Source organism: Sinocyclocheilus grahami, unplaced genomic scaffold, assembly GCF_001515645.1.
Source record: "Sinocyclocheilus grahami isolate Dianchi unplaced genomic scaffold, SAMN03320097.WGS_v1.1 scaffold542.1, whole genome shotgun sequence".
NCBI classification, from domain to species: domain Eukaryota; kingdom Metazoa; phylum Chordata; class Actinopteri; order Cypriniformes; family Cyprinidae; genus Sinocyclocheilus; species Sinocyclocheilus grahami.
Window position 1 is genome coordinate 29,855 of NW_015505721.1, and position 12,246 is coordinate 42,100.

Here is a 12,246-nt window from a genome sequence, read left to right on the forward strand (position 1 = left end):
CTACATAGACTATGAATGTACTTTCAAAGTATCAACATGCTCCATTACATATTCATCCTCACAATTTATTTATTAACCCCATTTAAAAGAAGATTTCTTTGAGGATTTTAGACTTTGTACATCTCTTGGGTTTCCATCAATATGCAACGCATTGAATACAAATGATTTATATTTCAAATAAATACTCTTCTTTTGAACATCAAAGAATCCTGAAGAAAGTATCATGGCTTTCCGGAAAAATATGAAGCAGCACAACTGTTTTTGGCATTGATAATAATAAGAAATGTTTCTTGAGCAGCAAATCAGCATATTAGAATAAAATGATTTCTGAAGGATCATGTGACACTGAAGACTGGAGTAACGATGCTGAAAATTCAGCTTTGCATCACAGGAATAAATTGCATTTCAAAATATATTACAATAGAAAAGAGTTATTTTAAATTGTAATAATATTTCAAAATATTACTGTTTTTTTTACTGTATTTTTGATCAAATAAATGCAGCATTGGTGAGCATAAAAAGAGACTTCTTTCAAAACCATTAAAACACCTTACTGACCCCAGACTTTTGAACAATAGTGTATATCGTGAATATTATAAAAGATCTGATCTTGCATAGTTGTGCGTATATTTATTGGAAGTAAGCTTCTTCATGTTCCCCATGAGGCTGTTTACACATCACTGCTCTGATCGTTCCTCTGTGGGCTTTTCATCAGAGCCTTTCATACAACATCCACACGGAAAACACATCCGTGCTTCTCCATACGCTCTTACTGAAACATCCTCACATGCTTATCCAACATCTGGCTCTACTGTTGTTCATTCTTGACTGTGAAAGAAAAAAAGAGGGTTATGCAACAAATCAAACATATTAAAAGACATTCTGGACATAAAACAGAAGTAGATATCAAGTGCTTACTTGAAGAAATATAGCACAGATCATGTTAACAGCCATTAGTGTAGAAATTCAGATCATTCTGATAGTTTTATGGCATAGCGGTACATTAAATATTGAATTTAATTGTATCAATCTGCTGTGTATACCTTTAGGAATGAATTTCAGAGAGCTGCTGAATATTCAGAAGCGTGAGAGGCCGTGTTTGGGTCCATCATTCACAAACTCATGGCCAAGACCATTTCCACACTTACCACATTTAACCTGTATAAGATGATACAGAATTCAATGTTCACTTTCTCCAGATACGAGATTAAAGGAATCAAATTGGCTAAGAATTTACTCACCCTAAGATGTAGATGAGTTAGATTCTTCATCAGAACAGATTTGGAGAAATTTAGCATTACATCACTTGCTCGCCAATAGATCCTCTGCAGTGAATGGGTGCCGTCAGAATGAGAGTCCAAACTGTTGCTAAATGCAAAATTTCACCAAACGTGACCCTGGACCACAAAGCGGGTCACATTTGGTGAAACGTGAATAAGGGAATAATGTGAACAAATAAGGGTCCATTTTTTTAAAATTGAGATGAATAAATAAGCTTTCCGTTGATGTATGGTTTGTTAGGATAGGACAATATTTGGTCGAGATACAACTATTTGAAAATCTGGAATCTGAGGGTGCAAAAAATCGAAATATTGAGAAAATCACCTTTAAATTCGTCCAAATGAAGTTCTTAGCAATGCATATTACCAATCAAAAATGAAGTTTTGATATATTTACAGTAGGAAATTTACAAAATATATTCATGGAACAAGATATTTACTTACTATCCTAATGATTTTCGGCATAAAAGAAAAATCTATAATTTTGACCCATACAATGTATTGTTGGCTATTGCTACAAATATACCCCAGCGACTTAAGACTGGTTTTGTGCTCCAGGGGTCACATATCTGTTCTGATGAAGATCTAGGATGGCATGAGAGTGAGTAAATTATCAGCAGTTTTTCATATTGGGGTGAACTATTTCGTTAGGTACTTCAAATTCTCAAAACAAAAAAGAAACAGACTGGAAACCACTTCAGCCTTCACCTTATAAGCACCCCATCTCTCCTCACGTTTAGACACACTGTTTTCGTGGATGGTTTCTGTGAAGGCTGGCCAGGGTGATGAATGCTCATATTTGGAGCGGCTGGAGAACAGCTCATGCCCACATTCGGCACAAACATACATGCCTGCAGAAGAAACACACATGTAAGTCTCAGTCAGAATCCCATTGGCAGTGTAAAATATTTTACATAAATCTTATTTTACGCAGTTACTAATTTGCCAGAAAGTCACTAATGCTACTATTCAGCTACATTCTCTTAAAAAAAACTTGATGTATAAGATTAAACTGATCACTGAGAAATAAAATGAAGAAAAAGACATCCGATTACCATTAACCTACATGAACTTTTACTGTACCATTTTTTATGATGCTTTGGCAATATTAAGTGTCAAGAAATCATATCAAAAAGTACTTTTATATCTGAAACAAAGGCTGAACAAGAACTTTCTTCTCTTAGCAACATACCGTTAAAACAAGACTTTCCCATAGTTTTACTAATGAAAACTACATATACATGATATTACACAAGCTGCCTTGTTTACATGTGTTGCATAGTAGGCTTCATCGGGGTCAACTCACCAGTCTCAAAATGACCTTTATAAAACTCCCCTCCAGAGAACGAACAGAAAGACATGACTACACCGACTGTGCTAAAGTTCAGACGAAAGATTGTAACTATCTGTATCTATCTATCTATCTACTGGTGTTTTATAACCTCAGCTGCTGGGAGAAGTGTGTCTGTACCACGTGACCACTCTATCGCTACTGCATGACAGCAGCAGGGATCTGCAGTCAAGTTATTTTTAAAAAATGACCAAGCCCAGATATTATAGCAAAATAATAGCTTCTCCACCATAAGAAACAATTACACAATAGACATTAGCTAAAGTACTGACTGCAGTGCAACTATACCATATTTACATAATAAAACCACACATGCATGTCCAGTCTGTGTTACATCAATTATAAAATCGTATAAATAGAAAGTTTAAGAAGTTTTTTTTTTTTTAAATAAAGATGAGTATGAAGAGTAGGTAATGCAGGTTTAATGGGAAGCCTTAATGACCTATTTTATTTAAAAAAAATTTTTTTTTGCGTATTATATTTGCATCTGTTTTAGTTTTATAATTGACAACTTTATGTATCAATGTCCCAAGTGATCCAATATCATATGAGTGCAACGACGACATCTATTTGTAGAAAAAAATGATTGCATCTATAACCTTTCACCTTCAACCTAGCTGTTTACAAACGAAAATACCAGCGATACCAGCCATCATTTATTTTTATTTTTTTTACAGATTAATGGCATATTTGTTTTATCAAAATGATTTACATACAATAAAATGAAAGTCATTTCACTCGGTTTGTTCGTCGCAGTTTGGTGACCTTTCTCGCCATGTTGTGTGAAGCGCGCATGCGCACTGTGGTGTGGAGGAGAGCGACGGCGGATTGAGGTCGATTAAAGGCTTTTTGAGATTTCCCTTCCAATTAATGGTCGAAAATGCCGAAAGATCACGATAAAGATGTGTATCCAGAGCCTCCCAGTCGGACCCCAGTGGTGGACAGACAATCGGTTCTGCCGAATCCAGCGTTAATACTGTCAAAGCTCTTCTACTACTCGGTGGATTTGCCAGTGACTACATTCAGAGGTGAAGCCACTCCTCACTAGTGCATCTGATACTGTTTACACAGGTTTATTCATCCAGGTTGATATAGAGTAGCCCTTGAAGTGTGAAAGGCAAATTATGGACATGCATTTGTGTTCTAACCTTTGTATTAGAGGACGTAATTTCTGAATATTCACACTTTACAGGCATGTGCATGACCCTAAGAGTCAGCATCATGTGTCCATGTTGTTTAATATCAAGCACAAACTTTTAACCCTTATGTCAAGTTGCATCAGCTTTGGAGTATTGAAGATATTCGTTAAACTATGATGATTTTCTTGAGAGTTTTGTCACTTTTTTTTCCCCTCAGTGGTTGTTTGTGTTTTTGTAATAGCAATGCATTTTAGTTTAGTTTCCTTTATTGTTATTTCAGAATGAAAGAAAGAGGTTATTGAAGAAATAGTTTACCCAAAAATGTGCTGAAAATGCTCAGACCATCCGAGATGTAGATGAGTTTGTTTTGTTCATCAGAACAGATTTGGAGAAATGTAGCATTACATCACTTGCTCACCAGTGGATCCTCTGCAGTGAATGGGTGCCGTCAGACTGAGAGTCCAAACAGCTGATAAAAACATCACGATAATCCACACCACTCCAGTCCATCAATTAACGTCTTGTGAAGTGAAAAGCTGCGTGTTTGTAAGAACTAAACCTGTTGAGGCGTTTTGACTTTAAACAAACATTTCTAGCGAGTCCATAATCCTTAATAATGTTTCTTCTAGTGAAAAAGTTCATGCCCTGTTGTCCTCTCACAATAAAAACCCACCAACATATTTGTTTAGAACTGTTTTGCACTGTTTTCTGTTCTTATAAACAGTGCTTGATCTGTGCATATTTCGCTCCTGATTCAGACAAGACACATTTTTCACTGGAGAAAGCAATATTATGGCTAGAGGATTTATATTTTAGCCGGTTTTAAGTTAAAAACATCTTAATGATGAATTTGTTTGATATAAACAGCTTTTGGCTTCATAAGACATTAATGGATGATCTGGAGTCATGTGGATTAATTGCGTTTTTTTTAATCAGCTGTTTGGACTCTCCTTCTGACGGCACCCATTCACTGCAGAGGATCCACTGATGAGCAAGTGATGCAATGATACATTTCTCCAAATCTGTTCTGATGAAGAAACAAACTCATCTACATCTCAGGATGGCCTGAGAGTTTCCAGCTAATTTTCATTTTTGAGCGCACTATTCCTTTAATGACTAAAACAAATGACAACTAAAGTCTATTTGGCTAGTAATTCATGATCCTTATTTAATTGCCCTGCTTTTTGATCTACCAGACATTGTCGAAGGCATCCAGAGCGGTAAGAAGTCTCACTACTACCATCAGAAGTTCCGGCGTGTTCCTGAGCTGACTCAGTGCCGGGAAGGAGATTATGTGTGCTATTATGAGGCCGAGATGCAGTGGAGAAGAGACTAGTATGTTGCCTTAGAAAGCCTTGTAGTACTATATCGTTAAGCATTGCATTACATAATGAAGCTTTGTGCACACAGTCACTATTTATTTATTATTTTTGTCTGCAGTAAGGTGGATCAGGAGATAGTGAAGGTGATCCAGGAGCGTCTTCGGGCCTGCCAGCAGCGTGAGGGTCCCAGTTATAGACAGAACTGTTATAAAGAATTGCAGCAGTTTGAGCAAGTTTCCAAGTCCTTTCAGTCACGCTGTGAGTATCATGTTTGGTAGAAGTCTTTTTTATGTGCAATTAGCAGTGCTGTTTTAAAGGGGTCATATGATGGGATTTCAATTTTTCCTTTCTCTTTGGAGTGTTACAAGCTCTTGGAGCATAAAGAAGATCTGTAAAGTTGCAAAGACTAAAGTCTCAAATCCAAAGAGATATTCTTTATAAAAGTTAAGAGTCAGCCACGCCTACCTAAAACGGCTCGTTCTAACACGCCCCCACATATGTACATCACTGTGGGAAGATTTGCATAACGCTGCCCAAATGTTCACACAAAGAAAGAAGGCGTAACTTTTATTCTCGCTGTAGTTTTGTTGCTGCTGCAGCCGCCGCCATGTTGTGAAGACGAAGTCGTTGTGAAAGCGAAACTACTTTGTTTGGTCTTCCAAAAGAGGATGATATCGCTTCGTCATGCCTGGAGCTGATCCGTGCTGGTTGCTGAGGAAATACTTCAACTTTGCGCTGTGGATCGCCGGATCGGTTTTCACCGTGGACGAAGCTGAGTCCAGCCCGGGGTCGTCACATGTGGTTGCCGCAAGCCCGCCAGACGCTCCTTCATCGAATCCGCCACCTCTGCTCACTCAAGGCCGCCGTGTGTGACGCTGTTTCGTTGTGAAAGCGAAACTACTTTGATTGGCTTTCCAAAAATGGACATCATGGCTCCGGCCTGACAGGGCATCATCACAATATGGTAGGGGCGTAACATTTCCATCACACGCTTGAGGTATTCGGCCAATCACAGCACACCTTGCTTTTTCAGAACGATGAGCTTTGTAAAAATCTACGCGTTTCAGAAAGGCGGGGCATAGAGGAGAAACAATAATGTACAGTATGTGGAAAATAATGTGTTTTTTGAACCTTAAACCGCATAAACACATTTCATTACACCAAATACACGAAATAATGTTCTTTTTAGCAACATTATATGACCCCTTTAACTCCATTAAATACAGTATGTAACACAACGGGACAACTTCAAGTCAGTTGTACAAGATGTTGTCTAAAATGATTTTAAGTTGACAAGGAAATCAAAAGTGTTTATATAAATGTCCACGAGTTATTTTCCGGCTGTTAACATCTTTAATTCTTCTAGATGGGGATCTTGGCGCGTACGCCAGCGCACGGAAGTGTCTGATGAAACAGAAGGAGAGGATGATGGCAGAGCAACAGCAGGCATAAACCTATAAACCTCTCCTTTGGCTTTTCTATGGCAATCTCTCTCATCTGTGTATCGAAGTGTAAAATAAAGTTTATTGGAAAGAGATCATGTTCCATGAAGATATTTAGTGAATTTCCTACCGTAAATATATCAAAACTTCATTTTTGATTAGTAATATGCATTGCTAAGAACTTCATTTGGACAACTTTAAAGGCGATTTTCTCAGTATTGTTTTGCACCCTCAGATTCCAGATTTTCAAATATTTATATCTCAGCCAAATATTGTCCTATCCTAACAAACCATACATCAATAGAAATCTTATTTATTCAGATTATGTATAAATCTCAATTTAAAAAAATTAATGTTGCACAAAGAGGGTTGACCTCAGCAAACAGTATGCCAAATATTTAATGATCATTGCTTTTTGAACTTTCTCAAACAATTCTGAAAAAACTTAGCAGTTTCCACAATGAATAATCAGCACAACTGTTTTCAACATTGATATCCAATGTTTTTGGAGCAGAAAATCAGCATATTAGAATGATTTCTGAAGGATCATGTGATACCAAAGACTGGAGTAATGATGCTGAACATTTTACATCACAGGAATAAATTACATAAAAAAATATATTACAACAGAAAAGTTTTTAAAATTATGGTTTTACAATATTACTATTTTTGTTTTTAATCAAATAAATGCAGCCTTGGTGAGTAAAATTATGCATATATATATATATATATATATCTTACTAGTACAGCATTCCAGGTTAATTAAAATGACACTAAACAGCTATGATGCAAAACATGTTATAAACACCTATATAGTGCATTTAATTAAATGTAGGTTTTAATGGTCTTTTTTTAGTAATACAAACCAAAAGGCAATCAAAGCTGTGCTTTGCTGCATTATTGGACACAATACGAGTGTTTGAAACCCCTTCAGCCATAGACACAATATAGCAAATCTCCTAACCTAGTCATTTTAAAACACCTGAGAATTTTAATTTGCCCACTTCGTTGGGACAGTTTTGGGTATGTAAATCAAAAACACAAGTTCACAAACCATTTGCTTTCACAATGTCAAACAACAGAGCACAGACTAAAAGTTGGTTTTCTTTCTGGACTTTTATTTCAATCCATTGTACAAAATTTAGGAGGCTGCCTGAAGAGGTCCCGGAGTCCTCTGAACAGAGACCCTGGTGTGAGTCTTGGCCAGATGATCAGTGAATTCCTGAAACGGGACAGACACTTTAGTTTCAAGAACGCCATGATGCATTTGTGAACAGGAACAATGTGTGAAAAGACATTACCTGGTAAGGAGACTTGGTAAACACTGTTTCCTTCCAGAGATCAGGGGTCAGGTAGCTGTACGTCTTTGAGATCGCATCAAAGGTGGCCTTGGCTGCAATGAGAAAATGGACATTATCATCATTGAAATACTCAAGCATGGAAAGTTTTATCCTGAAACATTGTTATTCAAATGAAAGCCCCTTACCAAAGTTGCCCAGAGTGGCGGTGCAGCCCCTGGCTGAGGTGTAGCAGTCGTCGATACCGGCCATCATCAGCAGTTTCTTGGGCACGGGAGCAGACACAATGCCGGTACCACGGGGAGCGGGAATGAGACGCACCAGGACCGAACCACAGCGACCGGTCACCTGAACGGATACATGCTCAGCCATTAAAAACGCGTCCAAACAGAGTCAAACCGTGCGCTAAATCACCTGCGAACACTTACTTTGCACGGCACAGTGTGTGGTTTTCCGATCTTGTTACCCCAGTATCCTCTTCTGACGGGAATGATGGACAGCTTGGCCAGGATGATGGCACCACGGATAGCGGTCGCTACCTCTTTGGAGCACTTCACTCCCAGACCAACATGGCCATTGTAGTCACCAATAGCAACAAAGGCCTAGAAGATCGAGAAACATGAACAATTACGAACTATTGTTAAAAAGTTACAGGGAATTTGATTAGCATTTACCCCTCAGGAAGTAGGAAGTCACCTTAAACCTGGTGCGCTGACCAGCCCTGGTCTGTTTCTGGACAGGCATGATCTTCAGGACTTCATCTTTCAGTGCTGAACCCAGGAAGAAGTCGATGATCTCAGACTCCTTCAGGAAAGAAAGGCAATAACGTTTCACAAAAAGCAAAGCATGTCACTTTGTGGAGTTTGTGGAGTCACAATGACCAGAAGTAGCAGCAAATCCTTCCCTTTGTATTGTGACATGCACCCAAATTTAAAAGACTCTTAAAAAACAAAACTTGCAGGACAAGGACTAGGTTATGTGCATTAGCACATTTAATTTTAGACTGGAAGATCCCATTATGATGTTTTTTTTAAAGCATATTGAATTCTTTAAGACCTATAAAGTACATTCAGAAAATAGATATGGTGAATATATTATTTGCCAACTTTACCTTGATGGGCAGAGAATACAGGTAGATCTCCTCCAGGGTCTTGATCTTCATGTCCTTCACCAGACGACCAAGTTTGGTCACGGGCACCCACTATATGAAACAGAATGACACTGAAGCTACAACTATACATCTTATAAATTGTTATTGACAGCTACTTGCATAGTACATACATAGAAAACATGCAGTAAAGCCATAATAAAAGGCCAACATAAAAGAGTACACAATGTATGAGAACGTATCCCTTTAATAAAACACTTCAAGCCAATCTATGACAGTCACAGCGGAGCAGGAGTTGGGTTTTGCTTTAACGTTACCTCCTTATCCTCAGATTTTCCTCCGCGGGCCCCGCGGCCTCTTCCACGGCCCCTGCCGCGACCACGACCGCGACCCCGGCCGCCAGTGCCGAAACCTCCGCGAAAACCTCCTCTACCACCGGCGTCGTCCGCCATTTGCTGTAAAACACGGAAAACCCGTCAGTTCATGAACAAGTGACTTGAATGTCAGGCACATGATAAATGCACTTGTCACACAACACCTGCTTAGAATCGACTAACATGCTATTATATAAGCCAACGTAGACATTATAGTCAAAGAATGCATATGCAATCGTGTAATTGATACGAATGGTACACTAGAGTTAAGGACATAAAGAATAAATGACTAAATACACCGCTGCCCCGCCATTTTTGAGACCATCTACTTAAAAGTGCTCTCAAATAACCTATCCGCTCAATTCACAAGATTCATTCTGCGATCACATTGTTGCTAAGACGCACACGGACGCCTTCTGTACAAATGTAGCGTTTTTATTTCGCGATTGCGGAGATATTAACAGATATTGTTCAGCACAGACGCCCGCGCTCACTTACGTGATGTGTATGCAGGAAGAAGAAGGCCGCACGAGAGTTCGCGGAGTATTTACTCAAGCGCAAACATCGCGATATTTGATCGCAGCCGTGATAATGACGGCCTCTAGCGACAGTCGAGTCTGTCTGTTCTAGCAGAGCTCTGTTTTGCACAATATTACAAACAGAGCAGCTAAAAAGACCTGTGAAGCACTGTGACTTTAATTCGGTTAATTAAATAAAAAAAAAATTTGTATCCCTGGCATAGATCTAATTTTTTTTACCCATGTAGATGCACTTGTTTTTGTTTCCCCCCATCTGTTTCCCCTTTTTCTATTACTGTTGTGAGATGTATATGTTTGTATTAATATGTTCATAATTGCATAATAAAAAAATTCTAGCAAAGCTAGCCGATGATACAAATAACACAAACGAGTAGTGCCGTCAAACGATTAATCGCGATTAATCGCATTCAAAATAAAAGTTTTTGTTTATATGTGTGTGTACTGTGCATGTTTATTATGTATATATAAATACACACACATGCATGTATATATTTCAGAAAAATTTTCAAAATATATGTGTGTGTATTTATGCATAGTAAATATACACAGTACACACACATATATTATGTAAACAACAACTTTTATTTTGGATGCGATTAATCGCGATTAATCGTTTGACAGCACTACAAATGAGTAATGACATAAATTGAATCGTTACGTTAAATCATTTATTAAAGAAATAACATTGAAAGAGAGAAAATCAAACAGAAGAAGACATATATATTCTGAATTGGTTTGTGTCCGCTTGTTTACTGGTTACTAACTGAAAATAGCTAGCTTTGTATAGCCTGGTAAAAAATAAAATACAGAGAAGAGGACACATAAAAGAAAACAAAACTTGGTCAGTGGTCAAAAAACAGTCAGTCTCCTCAGTTCTGTCCCTCTGAGACAACAGAAGAAAAAATACTAGCTCTAATGTAAGAATGAAATGTGCTGTTATGGTGCTGACCCTTAAAAAACAGTGACATTATGCCCAGTTCATGCACAACATCTTGAATACATTAACTCAGCATTTAGCTTAACAAATACAGTTAAACATAGCAAGAGTGCTCACATGATTGTAAAAGGCTTGTGAGAGGAAGGTCATCGACAGACATATTACCACATCAAGTTTATTGAATTTTTTATCAGTAAAAATAGCACACATGGAAGAAATGTGAACATGACGAGTTTTTAAATGAGTCCAATATGTTGCAGTTAAACTTCTTTTCCCAAAATTATAGTTTCCAGGTTTGCTGGAAGCTGCAGGTTTTGCAGATCAGAGGGAAGAGCGTGGATCAGGGCATTCGTTTTCTTCACTCATCAAGATTTTGGTAAACATCTGCACTATGGTACCCATTTTGAAGACCTGTAGACTGTATAGGGAAGATTGAAAAAAAAAGGTTAGGCTATAACAAACACTTTTTAATCATATAGTAAACATGTCATGAAAATTTCTGACTTAAGACTCTGCTATGTACATATAAATTATTAGAAATTGGGCATTTTCTAAATAATATACGTTTTAAAAGATTAAAAAACCTTCTGAAAACCTTGTAGTGCGCCTGCAATTTGCCACCAACTAAGTTCCTTAACATCACATGATGTATATGTATGTGACAAAACCTAAACTTAAACCTATTCAAATAAACTGGAGTAATGGCTGCTGAAAAGTCAGCTTTGACATCACAGGAATAAATTACATTTTAAAATAATATTGTAATAATATTTTGCAATATTAATATTTTATACAGCAACGGTATTGAGGGCAAACAATACCTTGTTCTCACTTTTACTCCATCTTCTTTTAAAGACTGATTTGAATTGTCCAGTCTATTGATGAAAAAAAAATCTACTATTTAATTTCCATTAAATTCCATAGTGTCAAAATGTAAACATTATTTAAATTTTGTAAACACTTAGAAAATGTAAGCATTATAGAGTGGACATAAAAATGCTAATGCAGATGCAGAAAAAAGGTACAAAGCTGTCACTTTGGAAGTACCCTGAGGTATAAAAGCTACCTTATTTACCCCTAAATGGTATTAGCACCTAAGTGTACAATTTATTCCCTTTTAGCTTTTGTACCTTAGGGTACTGCCCCAGTGATAGCTTTGTACCTTTTATCCTGAAAGTGTAACATTGCATTATTTTGAAAAGTTGTACTGTAATTGTACCTTTAAACTATCTATCTATCTATCTATCTCTCTGTCTCTCTGTCTCTATGTATGTCTATCTATCTATCTATCTATCTATCTATCTATCTATCTATCTATCTATCTATCTATCTATCTATCTATCTATCTATCTATCTGTCTATCTATCTGTCTGTCTGTCTGTCTGTCTGTCTGTCTGTCTGTCTGTCTGTCTGTCTGTCTGTCTGTCTATCTATCTATCTATCTATCTATCTGTCT

At 37.4% G+C, this 12,246-nt stretch overlaps 3 protein-coding genes across 4 annotated transcripts in view; 1 reads left to right on the forward strand and 2 right to left on the reverse strand.

The window, feature by feature from the left end:
- Nucleotides 1-571: 571 nt before the first annotated feature.
- Nucleotides 572-2,753, reverse strand: msrb1a (methionine sulfoxide reductase B1a). The gene is made up of 4 exons (XM_016238518.1): nucleotides 2,587-2,753; nucleotides 1,989-2,131; nucleotides 1,044-1,158; nucleotides 572-828 (listed from the first exon to the last, which is right to left on the reverse strand). Exons 1-4 carry the CDS (start codon nucleotides 2,639-2,641, stop codon nucleotides 809-811), a joined length of 333 nt encoding a protein of 110 aa, XP_016094004.1. The 5' UTR covers nucleotides 2,642-2,753; the 3' UTR covers nucleotides 572-808.
- A 647-nt stretch (nucleotides 2,754-3,400) lies between these two features.
- Nucleotides 3,401-6,628, forward strand: LOC107555654 (NADH dehydrogenase [ubiquinone] 1 beta subcomplex subunit 10-like). Its single transcript, XM_016238519.1, has 4 exons — nucleotides 3,401-3,659; nucleotides 4,967-5,105; nucleotides 5,211-5,350; nucleotides 6,459-6,628. Exons 1-4 carry the CDS (start codon nucleotides 3,512-3,514, stop codon nucleotides 6,542-6,544), a joined length of 513 nt encoding a protein of 170 aa, XP_016094005.1. The 5' UTR covers nucleotides 3,401-3,511; the 3' UTR covers nucleotides 6,545-6,628.
- A 1,003-nt stretch (nucleotides 6,629-7,631) lies between these two features.
- The window catches only part of LOC107555664 (40S ribosomal protein S2), a 4,971-nt gene continuing 356 nt past the window's right edge, over nucleotides 7,632-12,246 (reverse strand). The window contains exons 1-8 of one of the 2 annotated variants that reach the window (XM_016238529.1): nucleotides 9,813-9,877; nucleotides 9,258-9,395; nucleotides 8,944-9,033; nucleotides 8,529-8,636; nucleotides 8,261-8,434; nucleotides 8,021-8,180; nucleotides 7,836-7,927; nucleotides 7,632-7,756 (exon numbers count right to left, since the gene is read on the reverse strand). In XM_016238529.1, the coding sequence (XP_016094015.1) occupies nucleotides 7,676-7,756; nucleotides 7,836-7,927; nucleotides 8,021-8,180; nucleotides 8,261-8,434; nucleotides 8,529-8,636; nucleotides 8,944-9,033; nucleotides 9,258-9,392 (840 nt within the window). In that variant the 5' untranslated portion in view covers nucleotides 9,393-9,395; nucleotides 9,813-9,877 and the 3' untranslated portion in view covers nucleotides 7,632-7,675. Of the gene's footprint in view, nucleotides 7,757-7,835; nucleotides 7,928-8,020; nucleotides 8,181-8,260; nucleotides 8,435-8,528; nucleotides 8,637-8,943; nucleotides 9,034-9,257; nucleotides 9,396-9,812; nucleotides 9,878-12,246 lie in introns of those variants that run through there. The other variant, XM_016238530.1, reaches the window with a different exon arrangement.